Genomic DNA, 24,840 nt, shown 5'->3' with positions numbered 1-24,840 from the left:
ATAACTAATAACCTATAAGTAATAAATAAAAAGTGACATTTATATAAATAATAAAACAATTGGGAACTAAATATATACAAGTCATGAATTAGTAAAAAGAAAATAATACTTATCATGTAGTAAATGTAAAAATAATAATAATAATAATAATAGTAATAATAATGAGACTAAAAAAATCTTACATCCTTATGTTGACTAAAAATAAAGTGTAAACTAGTACATCCTTATGTTGACTAATTATAAACTAGTACCACCTATTGTTGACTAAAAATTATAAAACAAAATAAAATCATTAATTAGAACATCCTTATGTTGACTAACACTCTAATACTTGCACTATATAAACACCTAGTTTCTCATTCACAAATCACACCAAAATCCTCTCTCAAAAACAATCTCTCCCTCTCCCTCTCTTGTGGTATTCGGATCTTCAAGCTTGTTCTTCGTGTTCTTCAAGAATCTTCAAGGAGTTCTTCAAGATTTTCAAGGCTTTGATCTTCCATCTTCATCGTGTTCATCTTTTCTTTGTTAATTATCTTGAATCTTCAAAGGTATAACATAAACCCTAAACTATTTACATAAACTTTGATCTTTGATAATTCATATTCATATTATAAACTTGTTATTCATAAGTATATACATAAACACACCTAGATTTATATATACATATATACATGTAAAAAAAATATTTATATATATATATATATACATATATATACGAATTATATATACATATACATATTAAAACCTTAAACCCTAATTACACCTAAACTATAATTCTTAAACCCTAATTAATTAAACTCTAAACATTTATGAAACCCTAGGACATTAATTACTAAACCCTAGTTATTAATTACTACTTTAATTAACTAACCCTAATTAATGAAACCCTAATACTACTTATATTAGTACTTAACATGTATACACTATTACTATTACTAGCACCTATAACCTACTAATTATATTGTAGCACAAAAACATTTTGGGATATGTATTAGAGATGTATAGATCTTCGAACTTTCGTGACGAATGGTTTCTACGAGATTCTAGGCAGAGGGTTTAGATTTCCGATTTAAAGGGTCCTATGGCTCAAGCCCCTAGATCTAAATTAGCCATTCGAAGGGAAAGGGGTGATTGGAAGCTTATCTAATACGGCAAGTATCCTAAAATGGAAACACTCATAAAAGTAGAAACTCTCTAGTCATAGAAACTTAGTAAAATAAGAAACTTTCTAAAAATAGAAACTTTATAAAAATAGTAACTTACTAGGAATAGAAACTTAGTAAAACAAACTATACTTAAACACATACTTAAACTTAAACATGGGCAAAACACTTAACTACTCTTAAATGTCAATAGGTTGACTTTCCTGCTCACTCGTTCAACTCTCTATTCCGAGGAATAACTCTCTCTACTTACTAAGGTGAATTTCATAGCCCCACTTTTTACTATTTCATTACTGTTTTGAAACTATGGGGTGAGACACATGCTTGCTTTTAAATTTTTAACATGAATTATTTTAATAACAGTTTTACAATATTTATATACGTGAATTTCATAGCCCCACTTTTTACTATTTCATTACTGTTTTGAAACTATGGGGTGAGACACATGCTTGCTTTTAAATTTTTAACATGAATTATTTTAATAACAGTTTTACAATATTTATATACGTGAATTTCATAGCCCCACTTTTTACTATTTCATTACTGTTTTGAAACTATGGGGTGAGACACATGCTTGCTTTTAAATTTTTAACATGAATTATTTTAATAACAGTTTTACAATATTTATATACGTGAATTCATAGCCCCACTCTTTATTGCTAGCAAACTTATTTAACTTTTTGGGGTGAGACACATGCTGCTTTTACTATTTACAATTTAGACACAAGTACCAACTGCTAAAACTATGCTATACCCGGCTACGTCCGACTAAGTCCCTACAGTGATATTTTTAAGTGCTGCGGCATGCTTATTTATTGGGGGTAGGCCTATCGGGAGTAACGTCCCCGATACATTTGACTCAGTCTTTGTATTACTTGATAATGAAATTTAAACCGACAAGGACAGACACAACTTGTCATGGGGCAAACTTGAACGTTTAGTCTAAATATCACGCACTGGCATAACTTTTGGATCTGCGAGATCTACTTTTTGATCCTGCGGGAGATCAACTTTACAACTAAATCTTGTGGTCTAAAAACAACGATAACTACTTTTGTTAAACCTATGAACTTCACTCAACCTTTTTGGTTGACACTTTAGCATGTTTTGTCTCAGGTGCTGTTTGATTCAAGCTTTCTTATCTACTACTTATGTGATGCTACTTGGACTTAGGATCAAGAGATATCGCATTTATTACTTCTGCATATGAATAATTACTTTATCGTTATTTCCATTATTGTAACGACATTTCATTTTCCGCTGCGTACTCAATAAAGTTAAATTTTCTCATTTAGTATTGTTCTCGTATTATAATATGTTGGTTTATTTGATATTAGTAACGTTTCTTCCAGACCCTATTGGGAGGACGTTACAGATTGGTATCAGAGCATAACCAGGCTGTTATAGAGAACCAGGATTGCAATTTTATGTGTGCCTTACTTGCTAGCTAGGGTGCCTTAGCAATCTAGGAAACTATAACCTTTCCTGCCTTACACTTAAAGCACTTAGGATTGCCTTATAATCTTAACAATCATGCTTTACCAAACTTGACTTAAAGATTCTAATCAAAGTCTCTTTCCTAATGTAGGACTACAACTTTTCTTGACCATAGTGCCTTTAATTGTTGCCTTTAACTGTTAAATGCTACACTATACTTTAGAAACTTTACTTATCTTAGAATGATGAGCTAATCTAAGAACTCCGCTCACTTTCCTGAGTACTATCCAATTACACCACCGCATCTAAATGCGACACAATGATTTCAGAAATTCTTGACATTCATAAGTCATCTATCATGGTTATGTGTATTACATATGTATTACATGAAATATTATCCATGATTTTGAAACTTTTATAATTGTTACTACTCACACACAAACGTATATAACTCCCTGTTATATCACGTACCTATATGCCTTATGCCTTTATGCATCGGTTTATGAATCGAAAAATGTCATTGGGTTATCACAGTATACGAATTGAAAGTCTTTAATCAAAAGATTATTAGATTACATACTTATCACTTTATGATCTCGACACGTCATACTGCCATTATTAAAGTATAGACACATCATATCTTATTATATCTTATCGTATCTATCCCAATAGATTTTGTCTAACACTTTTCCTAAATTCCCTCCATAAATTACGGAAATCTTTTTGCTATATACACGTATTCGAGGAGACGAATATATCATCCAGTATTCAACACTAATCTCATATCAAAAACCCTAATTCCAAACACATAATATGGATTCCTCGAACTCTTCGAGCTCCAATGGCAGCGTAACCGGAATGAACCAACCAATCAGCCATCATCTATTTTGGATGAATTGGGGATGGGTTCGTAGTAAACTTAATCAATGGAGACAAGAAGAAGGTGATCCCTTCCACCAACTGAATTCACCTCTTGGTGAAGAACCTGAAGCACTTACTGGCGAACCCGTTCGGAACACTATTTTCACCCTCATTTCCAGGATATCCAGTCACGAATATATAATATCTAAAATTTTAGATCTTATTCATCCACTTGTCCGAACCGCCAATCATCCCGGAATAATAGAAGAAGTCAACGAGCTTCGCGCTCGAGTAGTGGCTCTGAAGAATATGGTGCGAAACCTACGAACACCAGCAGCAACACCAGCAGCATAACCAGTACCACCAGTACCATCGGCATCACCACCAACATCACCAGCTTCACCAACGACAACATCCGCATTCCACGCCTCAACATCGCACTCAGTACCTCAAACATCAACATCATACGCCCCATAGATACCAAGGAATATTATTAATAATGAGTTAAGATGTATTGACTCATTCTTCCTGAACAATTACATATGTATACTTTATATATATGGATTGGAACAATAATAAATCTTTTCGTACTAAGCTATTACGTGTGAATCTTAACTAGTATGTACTACATGGTTAATTCATATCACAATATGCTATGATGTACATCTTTTGTTAATAACTTAACAATCGTTAATCATTGCTTCAATACAATAAACTCCATTTCGTAATAAACCAAGTGTATTACTCAAATATATGATTGATTGTATACTTTAATTTTCGATGTACTCGAAACTTTCTAGAAAATATCATTAGTGCCTTATGAATTTCACAAGAATTCCAAGAGCACCAACATCATATACCGAAGTATATCAATAACAATGAACGATGAAGTATTAATTCATAACTTCATTAGCGAAATATTTCACGACAATTATGAAATCTCTAAGGTTTTGGAGATTATTTATTCTCGTTTCAACAGCAAATCAAATGAGTTTAATATTATATTAGCTCATTAAAATCATGATTACATCTGAAGAATACATATATGAACGTATATCTTCTCTTTTGTACAAACTGTTAATTGTAAAAAATATTTTAACGGGTAGGTAAAACCCGAGAGATATTCATATCTCATATAAATATGTTACATTGTACATTCTTCCATTCTGATTCAGCAGTTGTTAACTATACTACTTACATTCACATGATATATGTATATGTTCACCAAAGAAAAACCATTTTCATACAAATTCAATTACATACTCTGATTTTGACATATCGGAACTTAAGTAAAGCTTTAGCAAGTGTTATCTTCCTAAAGATCACTACATTCATGAATTATATTCATTCGTATTCTATGATGAATTATCAAATCAAACCACCGAACTTACCATTCCTTACTTTTGAAAATCACAACATTTCTTCGTCAACCGTTAGATCCATTGATGGATGCATCTTACGCTTAAACACTTCAAATTTAAAATTCTTGAAAACATCCTTTGAATTTATCGCAATCAGCGTTTAATCATCTAAAAATGAAATTTCTTGAAACCATTTCGGATTGATAACCGATGATTCAAATATGGCTGCATTAAATGCAGAGGAAACAGAAAAATTGTAGATGGTCTTAAGGGCCAACAGTTTGATAATAAAGAATGGTACGTTGGAAAAGCTCAAAAGAAAATTTGGAACTGAAAAACGGATTGAGCTAACCATGGAGGAGACCAAGGACAAACACAAGGGCCAAACCCTATATTCAAAGAATCCAGGTAATTTTGGATCCGGTGAAATCTTTAGAGAATATCTTGCTCCGAAGTCATGTTAAAAGCTTGCGAAAAATTTTTCTTCATCAACTTTCGAACTTAGAAATTCCAAAATATCATCATAAATATCCTCTATATTTCGAAAGATATCTTCATAACGATTCATGTCCGCAATTAAGTATCTCTTTGCGATATCTTTATAAAGGAAACTGTTTTAGTTTCTATATTCTGTAAAATTCGAGTTTAAATTATAAATGCTTTGAAGAAGTGTTGGGAATTGAAGCATGAGTTAGTATAATATAATAACGTCAGGCCAACGTGATTATATTACAGTAAGTCATGCTAAGTTTTTAATGGAAGATGATGATTCATAGATTTTATAATCATCATTTTCCATGTTACACGACTCTTACATTCTATTTAACCTCTAAATATATCAAGAACATATTTTTCTTGATGATTCGGTCTTTTCCGGATATTCTGGTAATATGACAAATCAAATCGTGCTATTACCTTTCCTTTCTACTTTATATATTATGATCATTCGAAACTTCATACCTATGAATTCTGGACCATTACTCGCTTGACTTGAAGTCGGGAAGAAGAAACAAAAGCATAAAGCTCCGACATATAAGGGAAAATATAAAGCCCGATAACGACTCCGAAATTACAAACCGTGTATATCAATGCGTATAGCAATATAAAGACACGGGATAATTAAAAACACTATAACCCCAAGAGCATAGTAGAAGTAAACAGATTCCTCTGGCGGTAAAAGAAAAAGAAGAATGACTGCATAGATGGTCAATATAATAACCAGGATCAGAACTGGATTAAGCATTTTCTTAATCTTTTGGAAGTTTGAATTAAGAAAGAAAGTATAGAAGTGGTGAAGATAATGAAACGAAAGAAGCTAATTTATAGCAAAATTCCAAACACATCAATCGAGGCAAATCACCGCATTTAATCAAACAAATCTCAAAATTTCGTAAATACCGGAGAATCAAATCTTATAGATTACGAAGATTTCCTTTAATTCCTTGAATTCCGGAAATCAATCGTGACTACGTCAAAAGTTAAGGCGAACATTTAATTTTCTCATTTCACTCTTTTATGATAGCTTCATTTATACTCTTCCTATAAACGAATCGTTTTATCCATATTATTCAATAGTGATAAAACTTTATTTTTCAACTTATATTCATCATTAAAATATTCTTGTTGTAAACAATGAAGATCTCTATCAAATTTCATGACTGTGATTTTCACGAACTCCTCTTTGTTTGTCTGCCCTAATATTGTGGCATAAAATGCTCAAGGTTTTAAATGAGCTCAGTACTATTCATAACACATTTCATGTATCTAATTTACTGAAATGACTTGTATAACATCATCATTTTGAATGATATTCGCATTAATGATAAAATGCACTTCGTTGAATAACCTATAGAAATCATGGAAGGAGAGGTCAAACAAACGCGTAAAAGCAATATACCTATCGTTAAAGTCCGTTGGAATTCGCGTAGAGGCCCCGAATATACCTGGGAACGCAAAGACCATATGAAACGGAAATATCCCCATCTCTTCTCAACTGCTGATGCAAACGAGGAAACTACCTAAAAACTTCGGGACGAAGTTTTCAATAACGGGGAGGTACTATAACGACCCTCATTTTTTCCATTCTATATTTTTCCAATATTAAAAGCCCAAACAATATAATTAAAACTTAATGATTAAACTTTAATCAACAATTGTTAAGTGTTAAGAGTTAGAAAACATATTAATTAACTTTGTACAAAAATTGACAAGTTAATAAAAGATGAAAATAATAAACTGTTAGTCAACACTCACTGCTAATTAAAATTTATGCATTTATGTAATATTATAACTAATAACCTATAAGTAATAAATAAAAAGTGACATTTATATAAATAATAAAACAATTGGGAACTAAATATATACAAGTCATGAATTAGTAAAAAGAAAATAATACTTATCATGTAGTAAATGTAAAAATAATAATAATAATAATAATAGTAATAATAATGAGACTAAAAAAATCTTACATCCTTATGTTGACTAAAAATAAAGTGTAAACTAGTACATCCTTATGTTGACTAATTATAAACTAGTACCACCTATTGTTGACTAAAAATTATAAAACAAAATAAAATCATTAATTAGAACATCCTTATGTTGACTAACACTCTAATACTTGCACTATATAAACACCTAGTTTCTCATTCACAAATCACACCAAAATCCTCTCTCAAAAACAATCTCTCCCTCTCCCTCTCTTGTGGTATTCGGATCTTCAAGCTTGTTCTTCGTGTTCTTCAAGAATCTTCAAGGAGTTCTTCAAGATTTTCAAGGCTTTGATCTTCCATCTTCATCGTGTTCATCTTTTCTTTGTTAATTATCTTGAATCTTCAAAGGTATAACATAAACCCTAAACTATTTACATAAACTTTGATCTTTGATAATTCATATTCATATTATAAACTTGTTATTCATAAGTATATACATAAACACACCTAGATTTATATATACATATATACATGTAAAAAAAATATTTATATATATATATATATACATATATATACGAATTATATATACATATACATATTAAAACCTTAAACCCTAATTACACCTAAACTATAATTCTTAAACCCTAATTAATTAAACTCTAAACATTTATGAAACCCTAGGACATTAATTACTAAACCCTAGTTATTAATTACTACTTTAATTAACTAACCCTAATTAATGAAACCCTAATACTACTTATATTAGTACTTAACATGTATACACTATTACTATTACTAGCACCTATAACCTACTAATTATATTGTAGCACAAAAACATTTTGGGATATGTATTAGAGATGTATAGATCTTCGAACTTTCGTGACGAATGGTTTCTACGAGATTCTAGGCAGAGGGTTTAGATTTCCGATTTAAAGGGTCCTATGGCTCAAGCCCCTAGATCTAAATTAGCCATTCGAAGGGAAAGGGGTGATTGGAAGCTTATCTAATACGGCAAGTATCCTAAAATGGAAACACTCATAAAAGTAGAAACTCTCTAGTCATAGAAACTTAGTAAAATAAGAAACTTTCTAAAAATAGAAACTTTATAAAAATAGTAACTTACTAGGAATAGAAACTTAGTAAAACAAACTATACTTAAACACATACTTAAACTTAAACATGGGCAAAACACTTAACTACTCTTAAATGTCAATAGGTTGACTTTCCTGCTCACTCGTTCAACTCTCTATTCCGAGGAATAACTCTCTCTACTTACTAAGGTGAATTTCATAGCCCCACTTTTTACTATTTCATTACTGTTTTGAAACTATGGGGTGAGACACATGCTTGCTTTTAAATTTTTAACATGAATTATTTTAATAACAGTTTTACAATATTTATATACGTGAATTTCATAGCCCCACTTTTTACTATTTCATTACTGTTTTGAAACTATGGGGTGAGACACATGCTTGCTTTTAAATTTTTAACATGAATTATTTTAATAACAGTTTTACAATATTTATATACGTGAATTTCATAGCCCCACTTTTTACTATTTCATTACTGTTTTGAAACTATGGGGTGAGACACATGCTTGCTTTTAAATTTTTAACATGAATTATTTTAATAACAGTTTTACAATATTTATATACGTGAATTCATAGCCCCACTCTTTATTGCTAGCAAACTTATTTAACTTTTTGGGGTGAGACACATGCTGCTTTTACTATTTACAATTTAGACACAAGTACCAACTGCTAAAACTATGCTATACCCGGCTACGTCCGACTAAGTCCCTACAGTGATATTTTTAAGTGCTGCGGCATGCTTATTTATTGGGGGTAGGCCTATCGGGAGTAACGTCCCCGATACATTTGACTCAGTCTTTGTATTACTTGATAATGAAATTTAAACCGACAAGGACAGACACAACTTGTCATGGGGCAAACTTGAACGTTTAGTCTAAATATCACGCACTGGCATAACTTTTGGATCTGCGAGATCTACTTTTTGATCCTGCGGGAGATCAACTTTACAACTAAATCTTGTGGTCTAAAAACAACGATAACTACTTTTGTTAAACCTATGAACTTCACTCAACCTTTTTGGTTGACACTTTAGCATGTTTTGTCTCAGGTGCTGTTTGATTCAAGCTTTCTTATCTACTACTTATGTGATGCTACTTGGACTTAGGATCAAGAGATATCGCATTTATTACTTCTGCATATGAATAATTACTTTATCGTTATTTCCATTATTGTAACGACATTTCATTTTCCGCTGCGTACTCAATAAAGTTAAATTTTCTCATTTAGTATTGTTCTCGTATTATAATATGTTGGTTTATTTGATATTAGTAACGTTTCTTCCAGACCCTATTGGGAGGACGTTACATGATGAGTTCCCATGAAAAGCATCCAGTGTTGGTGATATCATTTTAGCTGATTTACTAGAAAGCGGGAGTTGACTAGTGATACTTAACATGGGTTCGGTGATAAATTGGGCCCCTAAAATTACTGGGCCCTGTGCAAATGTACATCTTGTACACCCCTTGGGCCGGGCCTGCATCGAAGCACTTACGAACTTGTTATGGAACACCTTCGAATTACGATTCTTCCAACAAACCCATTTGACGACTTGCCAAATTTTACTTTGGGCCGGGCCTGCATCGAAGCACTTACGAACTTGTTATGGAACACCTTCGAATTACGATTCTTCCAACAAACCCATTTGACGGCTTGCCAAATTTTATTCCCAAGTGAACTCATTATGTGATGAGTTCCCATGAAAAGCATCCAGTCCCAAGATGGAGACCAAGCCTCGATATCGAGAACAAGCCGCGAGAGTCTTAAAAGCCACGAGATGGAGAACGAGCTGCAAGAGTCATAAAAGCCTCTAGATGGAGAACAATGTAACACCCTAGGCAAATCCCACATCGCCCACGAACATGAGTGATCATGGGATTATAAGGTAATACTCACGCTTAAATGACACAACGCGTTTTGGGATCACATGCTGAGTAGAAGTGCGAGTACGTTGTGGTTAAGCGTGCTCGGGCGAGAGCACTACTAGGATGGGTGACCTCCTGGGAAAGTGCTTCTCGTGTGTGATCGCCAAGAAAAAGCCGTGCGCCTGCGGGCAAAGCGGACAATATTGTGGTCATGTTAAGCTGGGGTGTTACAGAATGGTATCAGAGCCACTCATGTGCCGTTGGGGGTGGTGGGGCAAACCTCATCGAGGACGATGAGTCCCTAAGGGGGGGTGAATGTAACACCCTAGGCAAATCCCACATCGCCCACGAACATGAGTGATCATGGGATTATAAGGTAATACTCACGCTTAAATGACACAACGCGTTTTGGGATCACATGCTGAGTAGAAGTGCGAGTACGTTGTGGTTAAGCGTGCTCGGGCGAGAGCACTACTAGGATGGGTGACCTCCTGGGAAAGTGCTTCTCGTGTGTGATCGCCAAGAAAAAGCCGTGCGCCTGCGGGCAAAGCGGACAATATTGTGGTCATGTTAAGCTGAGGTGTTACAGACCCCTTATAAAGGGTGTGGATACCTCCTCTAGTGGACGCGTTTTGAGGGTGAGTCCCGAGAAACAAAACCGTGAGCCACCGTGGGTCGGGGCAAAGCGGACAATATCCACTACGGGTTGTACTCGGGCTGTTACAAGATGGTATCAGAGCTGGGGCCCGCATCGATGTGCACTGCGGGGACGCAGTGTCCTGAGTGGGGGAGAGTGTGAGAACTCATCCCACATCGGTGGGGGAGGAGAACGAAACACCCCTTATAAAGGGTGTGGATACCTCCTCTAGTGGACGCGTTTTGAGGGTGAGTCCCGAGAAACAAAACCGTGAGCCACCGTGCGTCGGGGCAAAGCGGACAATATCCACTACGGGTTGTACTCGGGCTGTTACAAACGAGCCGCGAAAGTCATACAAGCCTCGATATCGAGAACGAGCCGCGAGAGTCTTAAAAGCCGCGAGATGGAGAACGAGCTGCGAGAGTCATAAAAGCCTCTAGATGGAGAACGAGCCGCGAGATGGAGAACGAGCCGCGAGATGGAGAACGAGCCGCGAGATGGAGAAATAGCCGCGAGATGGAGAAGTGATTTACTAGAAAGCAGGAGTTGACTAGTGATACTTAACATGGGTTCGGTGAGTGCGGAGTGCACGTCCATAAGAGTGAACTAGACACTGGCGCACGGTAATGGCGGGGTCAAGGGGGCTGCGCCCCCTTGCGGGGTCCAAGGGGCAGCGCCCCAGGCGGGGTCCATTCAACCGTCGTAACCATTCAAATAATAACCGCCTAAACTGTTTTAAATCATCAGTTTTGGAAAATTGCTTTCACATATACTTTTCATTCACACAGAAACATACACAAAAATCTATACACTAAATCGCGTTCTTCTTGTCTGGAAACGATTTGCATTTATAGTCTTATCCCAATTGAAATTTCGTGTAACCCTCCAGGACATTTGAGAAGGAACACGGATCAAGATTCCACCATTTGAAAAGCCGATTCCACACATCTAATGATTCTTTACATTTGATAAACACATAGTCGATCGATTCGAGATCATCATCACAAACGGAGCACCGAACACTATGAAGGTCAATACCCCTTTCGATCCGAACCAGGATTCTTTTTTGAAGGGCCCTCCACACGAAAATTTCTATGTAGAAGGACACAAATAACTATTATGTATTTATTAAATAACTTTATAAGTTTATTTATATTATTTTAGATGAATAAAATCCATGAGTAATGAGTATGTACATTTATATTTTTAATAATATATTATGCAAATTTAATATATAGAAAAAACTAAAAATTTGTGTGACCTATAAAATATTTTTTAATATGAATGGTTTACATACATAATAAAATAATGTATATCTATATGCCTCATTTGAGGCTCTTAAAATGTCATTACTATGTGATTGTTTTGTCACATATGTATCCGAAAGTATACAAAATTAAACAACTAATCAGAGATGTTTTCGAGCATAGGCAAGATAGGCAACCGCATAGGACCCAAAAATTTAGAAGGGTCCAAAATTTTGAATATGTAAATATTTTTCTCAATATATTTAATTAAATCAAATAAAAAATTGCTAATTAAAGTTAAAATACCTTGTTTTTAACAGTTATATACAATGTAAGGATGAGAACCGTGATGAGCATCAAACACCAAGAAACCCATCGGAGCACTTGTTTACTGTTTTTCGGGGTCTGATCAGACTCCTGGGGCTTCTGGAAAGTTGATTTCCAGATAGTTCGGTTCGAGTAGATGACTTTTCGTTTAAGACTCGCTTAAATCCGATATACAGTTTAGGATTTATAGCCTTCCGAAAATCACTACGCCTTTGTAACGACGTGCTGAAAATTCTGACCTACTCGCGCTTGAACCGTCGCCACAGTCAAACGACATCGAGTTAGAATCTGAAAATTGGATAGAGGTAAGAGGACTCACATACGGAGTCTTGTCCACTGACCACGCGTCTTTTCAGTTTGTATAGAGTTCGTAGCATATGTCCGAAGTCAGCCCTTTGTTTCGATCTCTATTCTTGTTGAAAACTTACTTTATCTTTTACGAATGATGATGATGATGATGATGATACTTAAGACTTAACTTATTTACTTTTAAACTTTTGGGGACAATTTACTGACTTAGTAACCATTGACTTAGGTTGAGGACCTTTTGGATCGACCAACTTACTTGTTTGGACCGACTTACTACTTGCTTACATTTTCGTATCGATTTTACCGCACATTCACTGTGAGTTATAGCTCCTTTTTTTTACTTTAACTATTTTTGGTACTGAGAATACATGCGCTTTTTTATGTTTTAACATACTAGACACGAGTAATTTAACTTTATATATGTGTGGGTGACATAATGGCATAAACTTTCCCCTTAGCTCGGTAACGTTTAGTCATTAGTTTATGAACCGGTGAACGCGAATCTTAGATATGGATCCATAGGGTTTGACATCCCCACTCGGGCTAGTCGCGCTAGCATTTAACGGGTGTTTAAAACTTCGTAAACTTATGCACTCGCCAAGTGTACTTTTAAGGGGTGCTATTTATATTACTTTGTTAAGTTAGTTACCGAGTGCCCACGGATAAGCATATACTTTATCATACTGATTTGAAATACTGATTTGAAATGCTGATTTGAAGCACTGAAATCTCGTGGTCTACATTTCATTACTGATTACAATCAAACTATAGCTCAACAACATTCGTGTTGACATTTTTAAGCATGTATTTCTTAGATGCTTAGACGTTGTTGCTTCCGCTGTTAGACTTGCTGTTATAGTCTTGGTGTTATAGACTTGCTGTTACAGACTCGCTGTGTTAGACTTCCGCTGCATTGTTTAGAGATGTCTCAATCATGGAACTTTTACTTTGCATTCACAACTTATGTTACATTTGAACAATGGTTTTGTAATGACCTTTGTGTCACGTACTTATGTTAATGCTTTCTATTCATAGAAGCACGTTATCTTTTGTAAAACATTTGACGTTGGTAAAAACGTTACTTTTTTCATGAATGCAAAACTTGTTTTTTTTAAACAGCATATAGTGTTGTAACCGTGTAATGATCCCGTTGTTGATGATCCGTACACGTTGATTTTGTACGGGGCGTCACAAAAATAATTTCCAATTTTTTGGCTTCAAAATTAACTAGAACACATTGTGTGGATTAGTCAAAACTTATACGAATTTGATGTTCACTTATTTCTAATTTCTCGTTGTTTTGCATTTAATGAGTTACAACTTGCAAGAACTGCAGTTGAATGATACGTTTCTTGCCTCACATTTATCACGTATGCACATTAGTGCAAGACTTAATCTGTGTGGTAAAGGTATCAGAGTGGACATAATTCGCTAGGAAGGGGTTGGTTTGTATAAGGCTGATTTTTATTAACGGCGGTTAGAAATTACTGACGGGGTCTAACGTAATGTCAGAACTCACCTACCCAGATCATTTCCTACGACAAACCAATACAGTCATGTGTACCGTCCCTGAGAGGAAATCCCACTGCGAATCCATTCGAGCATCGCATGTGGTAAAACTCCCACGGGTGAGGCTCGAATACAATGATTTTATTTAGCTTGTTTGAAGAATCAGAACTTGGTAATGTTGCTAAATCTACGTTAATGTCGAGTATGATTCAAGCTAAAATTGGAAAGTCGATGAATGTGAGGATATGAAATCTCGATTCAACTAAGCCTGGAATAAAGTCTCATCAAATGGTCCAATAACACGTAATAAATCCGCCAATACAATTGGGCTTTGCATTACCGTTAAATGGCCCGGTGCTTATGAATTACTCCTTCCGTCCCAAAAAAACTGTCCACCTTTTTTTTTTTGATTTGTCCCAAAATTATTGTCACTTTCTCTAAATAACCATTAAATATAATTAAAGTTTCAATTATGTCCCTTTTAATTTTGGAAATTTAACTTTAAATATATCAATTAATTTATTAGTTACTCTTTATAACTACATTCAAGAAAGGGCAAATTAGACAGTTCATTACTATATCTTAAATCTAACAAAAAGTCAAACAAGACTGTTTTTTTGGGACGTAGGGAGTAGTTAATTAAGGAGTAGATGGTTATGTGTTTTAAGATAATTTTAAAATGGATACAACAGTTTTACAATGGAATATATACTACGTAGCTTTTAAGTGCTTCTAAATTAATTATCGAACCTTTGGAATAGTTGACTCGCTAAATGAGTAAAAAATTTCAGGTAAATCACGGAGTATATAATTATACGAAAGAGGGGTAACTTGATGAAGTAAAACTTTTCTATACTTCAGGTTTATATTGTTATTTAAATTCAAAAATTTTACTTTATATATTTATTCGATAATTTTATTCAAATGAGGAGACTTTTTATAATTTCTAAGCCGTACAATAATCTTGTGATTGAGCACTAATCCATATATTCGTTTTATACGTGTGTAATGTTTATGTTTACGATCAAACATATGTTATCAGTGACATGAACAAGAACATACATACTTAAATTTTATCTGTTCTTTCAATTTATTTACATGCTTATCCTCGTAGCAAAAGGCCAGAATGGTCATTTCAAAAACTGGCCCCAAAAGGAACTACTTTACTAGCCCAATTTGAGACTTCCGGGCCGTAAGACTCTCAACAAGTTGAACACCTAAAGCAATAAGGTTAAAAGGGTCATTTAAGATGTCAAATACAAATCCTTCCACATACGAAACCAGAAACAAAAAAGAATTCTAAATCATCAAAATTTCGTTCACACGAAGTTAGGGTTTCGTCAAATTACCAGAAAAATCAACAAATTGGTATAAAACTGTTAATTTATAACATGAGTCTCACTCAATTCTCGATGGTAAAGTTCTTATTTTTCTACAAATCATTCCAATTTTGATGCTTACATAGTTTTTTTTTAGTGATTTATGTTTGTAGTTTGCACGGTAATGTATGTGTAAGTTTGCAGGGTAATGTGTGTGTGTGTTTGTGTTTAGTTTATGTTATCTATCCATTAATGCACAGTTTTTCCGTTTATTTTATTTACACTGTTGTTATAGTTGTCTATTTGCACGTTGATTATTTTAATGTCTGTTAACATTTAATTATGTTATCTAAACAAACTCTCAGATCCAAATTATAACTTAATAATTCTCTCGAAGAAGATTAATAGTCATCATATTAATTTCTGATAATAATGTGTGGTTGAATTGCAACTAAAATTGCAACTAAAATTGCAGGTTGAAGAACTAGCTTCTCTTGTAAAGGACAATCTTTCTTGCAAGCACCTTGTTCTTTCAGTAGAGGATATGCTAGTGGATTTCCTTAGAGATGAAACAAGGTATTTCTGTTTCCCTCTAACTACTGACCTAATTCAAGGCCGAAAAATATGATTGGTACATCTGTATAAATCAATGAGAATTGTGATATATGATCTGTTAGATGTTGAGTGGAGTTGGCTTGAATTATGCATATATAGCGTTACTCATTTTCTTATTCTCAATGTAGTAATCATGTTATTTAGTTGTTTATGCATGTTGTCTCTTTTTGCTGGTATACAAGGAAATAAGTAGTCATTGACTCATTGTATTATGTTGTATTGTAGCTTAGACGAGGTGCTGGAGATGGAGCCAATGAATCCCTATAACCGCCTACTGTTACACCGCCTAGCTGATATATTTGGGTATCATTCTTTTGGTCCCTTATTATTATATTCTGTATTGGATGGTCTACTTTTCACTTTTTTTTATGCAGTTTTCTGAAAGTAACAAACTTTCTTTTTTGTATTCAAGATTTTCTCATCAATCTATCGGTGAAGGAGATGATAGGCGTCTTGTCTTAAAACGTTGTGAAGAAACGTCGATGTATGTCTAACAAACAATTATATCCCTTGTTTCTATTTGTCTGCTGACAAGTTAGATTAATAACAACTTAATGAATAATTAGTAGTACTTGTTTTTGCTGTTGGCTTGTTAACTTTTAAGATTTTGATCAACACATTAGTTTCTTATCTGTTGAATTGCAGACCATCGATTCTTGTTGCAGATATGTTATGGGAGCATGATGACTACCATTCTCCAGTTACATCCCAGCTCTTATCACGACGACATGATGGTTCGGCTGGTATTGTTTTTGTCCAAGTCTGTTTAAGGCTGGTGCAGATCGGGTTGGTTGGGTGATGGGTCAAAAGATGTAATTTTTTGGAGTAGCTCAAAACCTGCAATCGTTAAATATTATTACATAAACTCTGTTATTTAAATAATACTCTAATTTTAAAATTCAATGATGTCAAGTTTTTTATGCAATACTAATACGCTATGGGCTACTCGTTTGACACATTTTCTACTCAATTTGTCTGTTATACCCATTTGATCTTACTGGTTATAGAATGTAACAGGAATTAACCGAATCGTAAGTAAATGGCTTGGAATTGATCTCTCTAGGGTTAATTTATAGGTCAAGACCGATTTAATGGGTTCGGTTGACTGATGACATAAAGTATAGTTACGTAGTGTTAGAGTTTTCTTTTGTTAACCTTTAAATAAAAGTTCTTTTGTGGGTACTTGACTATGTTATGTCTGACTATTAAATCATTCAGCCCATTTAATATTTTATAAATTTATTGTTATTTTACTCAGGGGAGAGGGTAGAAACGTTATCTGCTCGAATTTCTCTAGAGGATCGAGAAGCAGCTTACTTGACAGCTCGGAAACGAATTTTCTCGACAGACAATGATGACATGGAATTATTGCTTAAAGAAGAGAGGCCTCGAAATAATCCAGTAGTTGCTCGTCGTATGATTGCTCATGCGCTTGGTCAAAAAATCAAACAATCTAATCAAGATATACAGGTCAAAGATGCCCAGGAACCTGCTAGTGAGGTGAAAAGTCAGTTAAAAGGTCAATATACTGGTTCAAGCTTCAAAACTAATCCAAAGTCAAATGGTCAACAACGTGTAAGTGGAAACAATGAGATGCATTCCATTCGGAAGACACCTTCAAGCATAAAAGTTGAGGCTTCAACTAATGTAAATGTTCCCAAGCATAATGTTAAAGACGAACAAATTGGAGCTGCGAAACGGATTTTTGCTAATGCATTAAGAATGCATCCAGGAAACGTTAGTGTTGTTTCAAAGGGTGGTCAAACAAAGCAAAAAGATAAGCCTTAGGTGGCATTTGTTTACAGGTGATGACAACTACAAATCCGAAAACCAAATCTGGATGTCGTTTTGAATATACTCACAGTTGTACGTCCAACCAGCCAAACCTAGTAAAAATCCCTTGAAAAGAAGTTGAAATAGGTTAATAGGGTGGTTCATTTCGTTTGAGCTCTGTTATGCGTCATAAAGTAGTTAAATTTGGTCTCTTATTTGGAGTTGCTGGGCCGTATAATGGTACATGTGTGTGCTAGATTTCAGTAAGATTATACGGTTTGTGGCTATTACTATGTTTGCTGCAAGTACGACACATGGTGTTCCGTCAACAATCTCTTGCATTTGGAAGTTACCTCTGCATAGGGGTATTATCATGTTGCAGGTGTGTAATGTTTAACTTTACAATTGTTTTTTTTAAGATTTACATTTGTATAAACATGATGGAGAAAGAAGACGAAACTAATACATTATGTATATTAGTTGTTTCAACTTCATGTACGAATGTGAAACATCTTTGTTGGTTTGATGGGTCCGATATTATACTTAGGTGTGTGTGTGTTTACCTATAAAATTGAATGAATTTAGTGCTTAATGTTGGACCATTTAGCATTCAGGGCGTTTGTTTCTGAGAATGGTTGAGCGAACTATTTAAAGCTGAAACACTCTCTTAACCATTAAGCACCTAAATTTTTCGTAATATCTTCTTTAAATCATATCCAGAACACCCAACTAACAAGTATATTATTGAATTTTTTATTAATGTAACACGTTAATAAGATAATTGTACCTAATTTACTGTTCGTTGAATATGATTATCAAATAACTTATTTTCATTCAGATAGAGTTTAGTAAGAGACATTGAATCATTAAGATTATGAACCATTCAGCACTAAAGCATTCAGTTTTATCAAACGTAACCTTAATTTACCTTTTTAATCTAGGGAAAATTGATTCAATATGCATCGAACTTTCATTAAAATTCTATTGTATGCGTTCAACTTTCAAAAGTCCTATTGTATGCATTCAACTTTGTATTTTCTCCTATTGTATGCCTTCAACCTGTTATAACAGGTTACCTTGTAGGTCATCTTTTAGATATTTACATTTTTAGTCCCTCATATTTGTAAACTCTAATTTCATTAGTCCTTCTGTTAAACAAAACATTTATATTTATATCTTCTTACATTTATATCTACATCTTTTCTCCAATCATTATCAGGTTTAATGTTTAATCTATTATATATTTCTGGGTGCTGTTTGATAGCAGGTTGTGGTGCCATCATTGGTATACAAACTCAAACCCAGTTATCTTATTCTTCCTCTACACACAAAAATATAAACAAAGTTATTTTGTTTTTGTTGTTACTTGCTACTATAAATATTGATTTTATCTGAATTTAAAATAAAGTAAATAGATGATTTATCCTTTTGCAGCAATAAACCATCAAAAAGATAACCTGTTAAATAGTGAATTTTATCAATAAAGTTGTTTTTAGGGGGCTGCAAAATAGATAAATCCATAGATAGAAAGTAATTTTATAAATACAGTTGTTAGCTTGAGTATTGCTAAAGGAAAACCATGTTTATGATAGACAATTGTCATTTGTCAATCAAAGTTCTCAAAGACAACTCATCAAGTTAGATAATGTGAATGGGTAAGCTAATCAAAGCTCCTTTTTTGTTTTCACATGTTTTCTGCTTATATCCTACACTAGTTTGATTATTATCGTGTATACTAATACGTATACTAATATGTAATATAGGGAGTGTTATCGCCTTTCAAAAAAAAAAGTAATACAAGGAGTGTTTGGATAAGCTTATATTTATTTACTCACGAGCTTTTCAATGATAGATTAAGCTAATGAATGTAAGCTTATTTTTTGGGTTTATTGGAGCTTTTAATCTAAGCTATAAGCATGAAAATAAGCTTGGTTGTTGACAAGTTTTATACTGTTACATATTTTCCATTCATCTTCTATAGTTTTAGACTGAGGATTTATCAATTATTTGAATATTCTGTCTTAAGGATTACATTAATCTGGTGTGCATATGTACAAGTGCTACCTTCTTAAAACATCAATATGGATACTATTAGCTCCATCGTTTCAGACGGGTTTTTTTTTGAAGTTATGGGTTTCTTTTACAACTTTCGCACCAAGAATATGGGTTTCTTATACAAATATATTTACAGGAAAATCAAAAGGCCAAGCAAGACCGAACATCACTTATGGAAACGAAGAGATTCTGCTGCATCTGGGCAAAAGGCACTTAATCTTGTTCGAATTGTAAGTGCACCTTTTAATAAGCTTACTTATTTCGCCCATGATTTTGCATACACATGCTAGATCCATTTCAAAAAGGTTGTTTTCACGAATGGTATCCATTTATGATCATCATGACATGCCTAATGACATAATCGAGGTATAGTCATTTATTTATTCATCTTACATACATGGAAATTACCCATTTTGACCCATTAATGTCCATTTTATCATCTCTATTATCATGTGTATTATGTTGTATAAAGCAATATAACTATAATCTTGGAAATAATCAGGTGTTTGCAGACAAAAAAACAGTATGTATTTTGTGTTTTTTAATTTTTTTCTAGGTTATAGACAAGATGAAGATGATGAATAATAGATGATGATGAATGTATGAAGATATTAATGTTTTGTTTAACAGAAGGACTAATGAAATTAAAGTTTACAAATATGAGGGACTAAAGATGTAAATATCTAGAAGGTGACCTAGAAGGTAACCTGTTATAACAGGTTGAATGCATACAATAGGAGAAAATACAAAGTTGAATGCATACAATAGGACTTTTGAAAGTTGAATGCATACAATAGGATTTTGATGAAAGTTCGATGCATTTTGAATCAATTTTCCCTTTAATCTAATTATAAGTAAAGAATATCATCTATTTCTCCGCTAGTGATTTGGAAGAGTAAAAAGCCAAACAACATTTTGAATAAGGTAATTACATATTGTGTAATGAGGTTGGGAGTTAATACAGTACAACTCTTTAGGTGGGTGAATAAAACCAATATTAAGGCAGGCTAAATACATACTGTGTTTCAAAATCCATTGTGGTATACAAGCAAACATAACCTGGAATCATACTCATATATTATATTATGTACATAAAAAAGGCTGTACACACAAGAACACCTTTATTTCTATAGTTCTTTAAGGGGATTAAACACAGAGGATCATGCACTAAGCACCTTGCAACTGTAATTGTCACCATTTCATAGAGGGATTACTTGCGCATCCAGCGATTTTGCCTGTTGTGTTGCTGTGAATGACTTCATCTCTCTTTTTGCTCGCTGTTTAATACCAAAAGATAGATTATGGGTCTAGTACTCATTTAGCTTTGAATATGGTTTAGAGTTAGAAGTGACAAAATGGGCGTGTCTAGCGGGTTTCATAATGTGTCGAAAAGTTTACAGGTCATTCTAACTTGAAACACTTTGTGTCCACAATTTAAATTTCCTTTATTCTTATGAATAAATATATTGTTCAAATCATAATATGAACTTTTAGATGTGGATACAACAGAGGTTTTATGTACTAAAATACACTTTGTGGGACTTTTGGATTTTATTTGTGTACTAATATTAAGCTTAGGGTCATTCTAATGGCAGTTTCGATGAATATTACTCATCTGATTGCAGAACGACCCATTCACAAGTTAATGGGTCTATATTCCTACCTATTTTTAACATGATTGTTGTCTGAAACCAGGTTTAATCTGAAAAGGCTTTAGAGACCCTTACCATATCTGCTGCTGTGTTTTGCCATGCTTTATCCATCTCACTAAACACAACATCTATTGTTGGCCGGCCTTTGCTCGATTTGGCAACACATAACACTGCAACTTGTAGTATCGATTCAAAATCTTGAGTGTTTAGATTCCCATTCAATCTTGGGTCTTCAAAATCTGTCAATGGACGTCTTCCCATGTTCACATCCTTCGCCTACAAAAATTCACCAATTTAGGCGGCCCCACTTTTTAACGCACCGACGTCACAAAAATGTGTAATTCGTTAACAAGTATTACAACACACTCACGAGTGACACGAGTAGTGTATTTATACCTTTCTTGTGAGTTGATCTCTGGCTTCAAGATCAAGCTCAATGACTTTTTGACCCGAAAGAAGTTGAAGGGCAACGATACCAAAACTGTAAATGTCACTAGCACATGTTAACTTAGCGTTGCTCATGTATTCGGGGTCCATATAACCTATAGTTCCTCGAACATCTGTGAAAACTTTGCTTTCTTCCATACCAAGAACTTTCGCCAATCCAAAATCTGACAGCTTTGGATCTAAGTTCTCCGTAAGAAGAATGTTTGTAAGCTACAAATGAAACAATTCATACAAAAAATATCAAGTCACATTTTTGGAATTACTTAAATTACTTTAGTGCCAAAATACCTTAATATCTCTATGAACAATGCATCCATCTATATAATGGTGAAGAAATCGAATCGCAAGTGCACAATCTCTCAAAATTTTAACTCTTCTTTCCCAAGTTAGAACACTGTCTTTTCCTGCAATAGTTGCATACATGTCGGTACGTCAGTATTGTGTTAGCGTATGTATATTGTACATAGAGGTTACATTTTCTACCCATTTACTTACGAACGGGTCAATTCGGCTATATGTTACCTCATCAAACCGGTAAAAGAAATATTTTAAGTGAAACAGGTCAAGCAGGTCAAAAAGTGAACTTCCATTGCATAGGGTTTTTAAAAATTATTATATTAGAAACCATTTGTTTGACCCGAACCTGTATTGACCCGTTATCCGACCCTAATACTTCTCAACCTCTAAATGTACATATTAGATGAGGTATGAACTATGACCCGTTTCACACAAACCCGTTCGACCTATTTAAATCCGACCCATTTTGACCCATGACCCGTTTCAATCCAAACCCGTTCGACCTATTTAAAAGCCGGACCGTTTCAACCCAAACCCGTTTGATCCCTGACCCAACCCGACCATTTGCCAGGTATATGAAATAGTTAGTTACTCAAGAGATGGTGGGCCAGATTTCCAGCTGGGCAATACTCGTAGACCAAATAGTGTTCACCGTCTTCAATGCAACAACCGAAAAGACAAACAAGATTCGGATGTCGTATCCTCGATAAACCTTCAACTTCTCGTGTGAAAGAATCGGTGTTATTTTTATTACTTATTTGCTTAATCGCAACGGCTTGTCCACTTGGCAAAATCCCTTTATAAACCTCACCTGCGCTACCACGACCCAAACACTTTTTTTCATCCGAAAAGTTCATTGCGTGCTCTATTTCAGCCTTAGAAAAAGTATAAAGACCAGACCATGCTGTCGGTATCTCTTTTGTGTGAAATTGACCCGATTTGTTTTCTTGCATATTCTTTCGTGTTACGTACTTTACTAGCATAATGACGAGCATAAACGCCACACTAGCCAAAATGACCCCTAATAGTGTCTGGAAAACGGAACCTGGTTGAAGAATTTTATAACATGATGTTAAAAATGGTTCTATAGATTGTTAATGTTGTGAAAAATGTTACGAGATTAGCTTACGTTTTATTTTGATGTAACCTGGATCTGTTAAGAAAATGAAAAAAATAAAAACAAAATGTTAGAAACAGAAAAAATTCTTAGATTTTGGTATAAGTAGCCTAATTTAATTCATACTTAAGAAGTATTGATGATAAAATAAAGGTTTTTCTAACGACAGCTTTAAGGGTTGTAGTTAACATGCATAAATGTGATGTACATAACGGTTATTATTGACTTTTGATTGACAGTTATTGTTTTGTATAAGCATCCTATGCACCTTAGCAACAGCCTAGGGCCATCGTTAAAAATAAATTTAAAAATAAATATTTTTTTTATTGAAAATTCTTACCATGCTCATCTAATATGTGCAAGCATCCGTAAAAATCATCAACAGCATCGAGCGAGCTCTCATTCCATTTTTCGGAAGCAATTGCAGTCACGACAGCAACTCCACAAATCTCGCTCTCGGTTTCGTTTCCTTTCACATCCAATCCCTTAACCAACGAGTCTCGAGCCTTCAAGACCGCACGACTACAATCCCTACATTTTTCATCATAAGAATTGTATGATTGTGAAAAATCACATGACTCACTCGCGTCGTTAAATTCCTTATTATTCTTGATATCAGCCATGGATAGTGATGAACAGGATCCTGAAGCTCCTCTGTAAAAGTTTTCAAAGTTACATGTTTGGAAATTGATAGAATCTTGCTTTGGTTGAAAGAGATCCGCGTTGCTACAAATTGACCATTGATTCGAGTCTAAAAAGATTGTTGGGTTCGATGAATTGGTTGATAATCGAGCGAGTGATTTGGAGATTATGGTTAGGGGAGGTTGGCAACATAAGGTTGTTGTGAGAATTCCCCATGACTTGATTTTAAGTTGTTTTTCATTATCTATGCAGTCTCCATTTGGTTCGTATTCGAGTGATGTAAAGTTTAATGGACACCCTGCAACAACAATCATGCATTTTTGTACAAAATATATAAGAATTAGTTAATTTTCACTAATTTGAAGAGACATAAATTGCATGTTCAGTATTAACTTTTTAGTTCATATGGTTCAAGCAAAGTACCATTGCTGTCATGATCACCAGTCTTACAGTTTGTTAATTTGGGATGATATTCGTCACTTTGAAATAATCTTATCAAGAATGCTAACTCAAAAATCGCAATATACACTCATACTCAATCGATGAACCATATTTGTCAAGTGCACATACACTTGATGATTCAAAACTAACATTTTTTACATGTAGTTAATACTCGATCAATAAAATTAAGGTCCACTAAACTTAATATCGGTATAAGATTGTGGTTACAACTTCGTATAAGTTCAA

At 34.1% G+C, this 24,840-nt stretch overlaps 2 protein-coding genes across 5 annotated transcripts in view; one reads left to right on the top strand and one right to left on the bottom strand.

The window, feature by feature from the left end:
* LOC139851522 (uncharacterized) overlaps nucleotides 1–18,487 on the top strand; it is a 158,268-nt gene extending 139,781 nt beyond the window's left edge. For 3 of the 4 annotated variants that reach the window (XM_071840603.1, XM_071840602.1, XM_071840600.1), the window contains 4 exons: nucleotides 16,396–16,473; nucleotides 16,583–16,654; nucleotides 16,816–16,913; nucleotides 17,429–18,487. In XM_071840603.1, the coding sequence (XP_071696704.1) occupies nucleotides 16,396–16,473; nucleotides 16,583–16,654; nucleotides 16,816–16,913; nucleotides 17,429–17,958 (778 nt within the window). In that variant the 3' untranslated portion in view covers nucleotides 17,959–18,487. Of the gene's footprint in view, nucleotides 1–15,515; nucleotides 15,652–16,030; nucleotides 16,132–16,395; nucleotides 16,474–16,582; nucleotides 16,655–16,815; nucleotides 16,914–17,428 lie in introns of those variants that run through there. The other variant, XM_071840601.1, reaches the window with a different exon arrangement.
* A 2,178-nt stretch (nucleotides 18,488–20,665) lies between these two features.
* LOC139855218 (probable serine/threonine-protein kinase PBL28) lies at nucleotides 20,666–24,134 on the bottom strand. Its single transcript, XM_071844456.1, has 9 exons — nucleotides 23,852–24,134; nucleotides 23,542–23,547; nucleotides 22,987–23,439; nucleotides 22,386–22,501; nucleotides 22,047–22,307; nucleotides 21,726–21,926; nucleotides 21,213–21,275; nucleotides 20,966–21,057; nucleotides 20,666–20,705 (listed from the first exon to the last, which is right to left on the bottom strand). Exons 1-9 carry the CDS (start codon nucleotides 24,132–24,134, stop codon nucleotides 20,666–20,668), a joined length of 1,515 nt encoding a protein of 504 aa, XP_071700557.1.
* Nucleotides 24,135–24,840: the final 706 nt, after the last annotated feature.

The sequence above is a fragment of the Rutidosis leptorrhynchoides genome, chromosome 6 (assembly GCF_046630445.1).
Source record: "Rutidosis leptorrhynchoides isolate AG116_Rl617_1_P2 chromosome 6, CSIRO_AGI_Rlap_v1, whole genome shotgun sequence".
NCBI lineage: Eukaryota > Viridiplantae > Streptophyta > Magnoliopsida > Asterales > Asteraceae > Rutidosis > Rutidosis leptorrhynchoides.
This window is presented reverse-complemented; position numbering and strand designations above follow the sequence as displayed.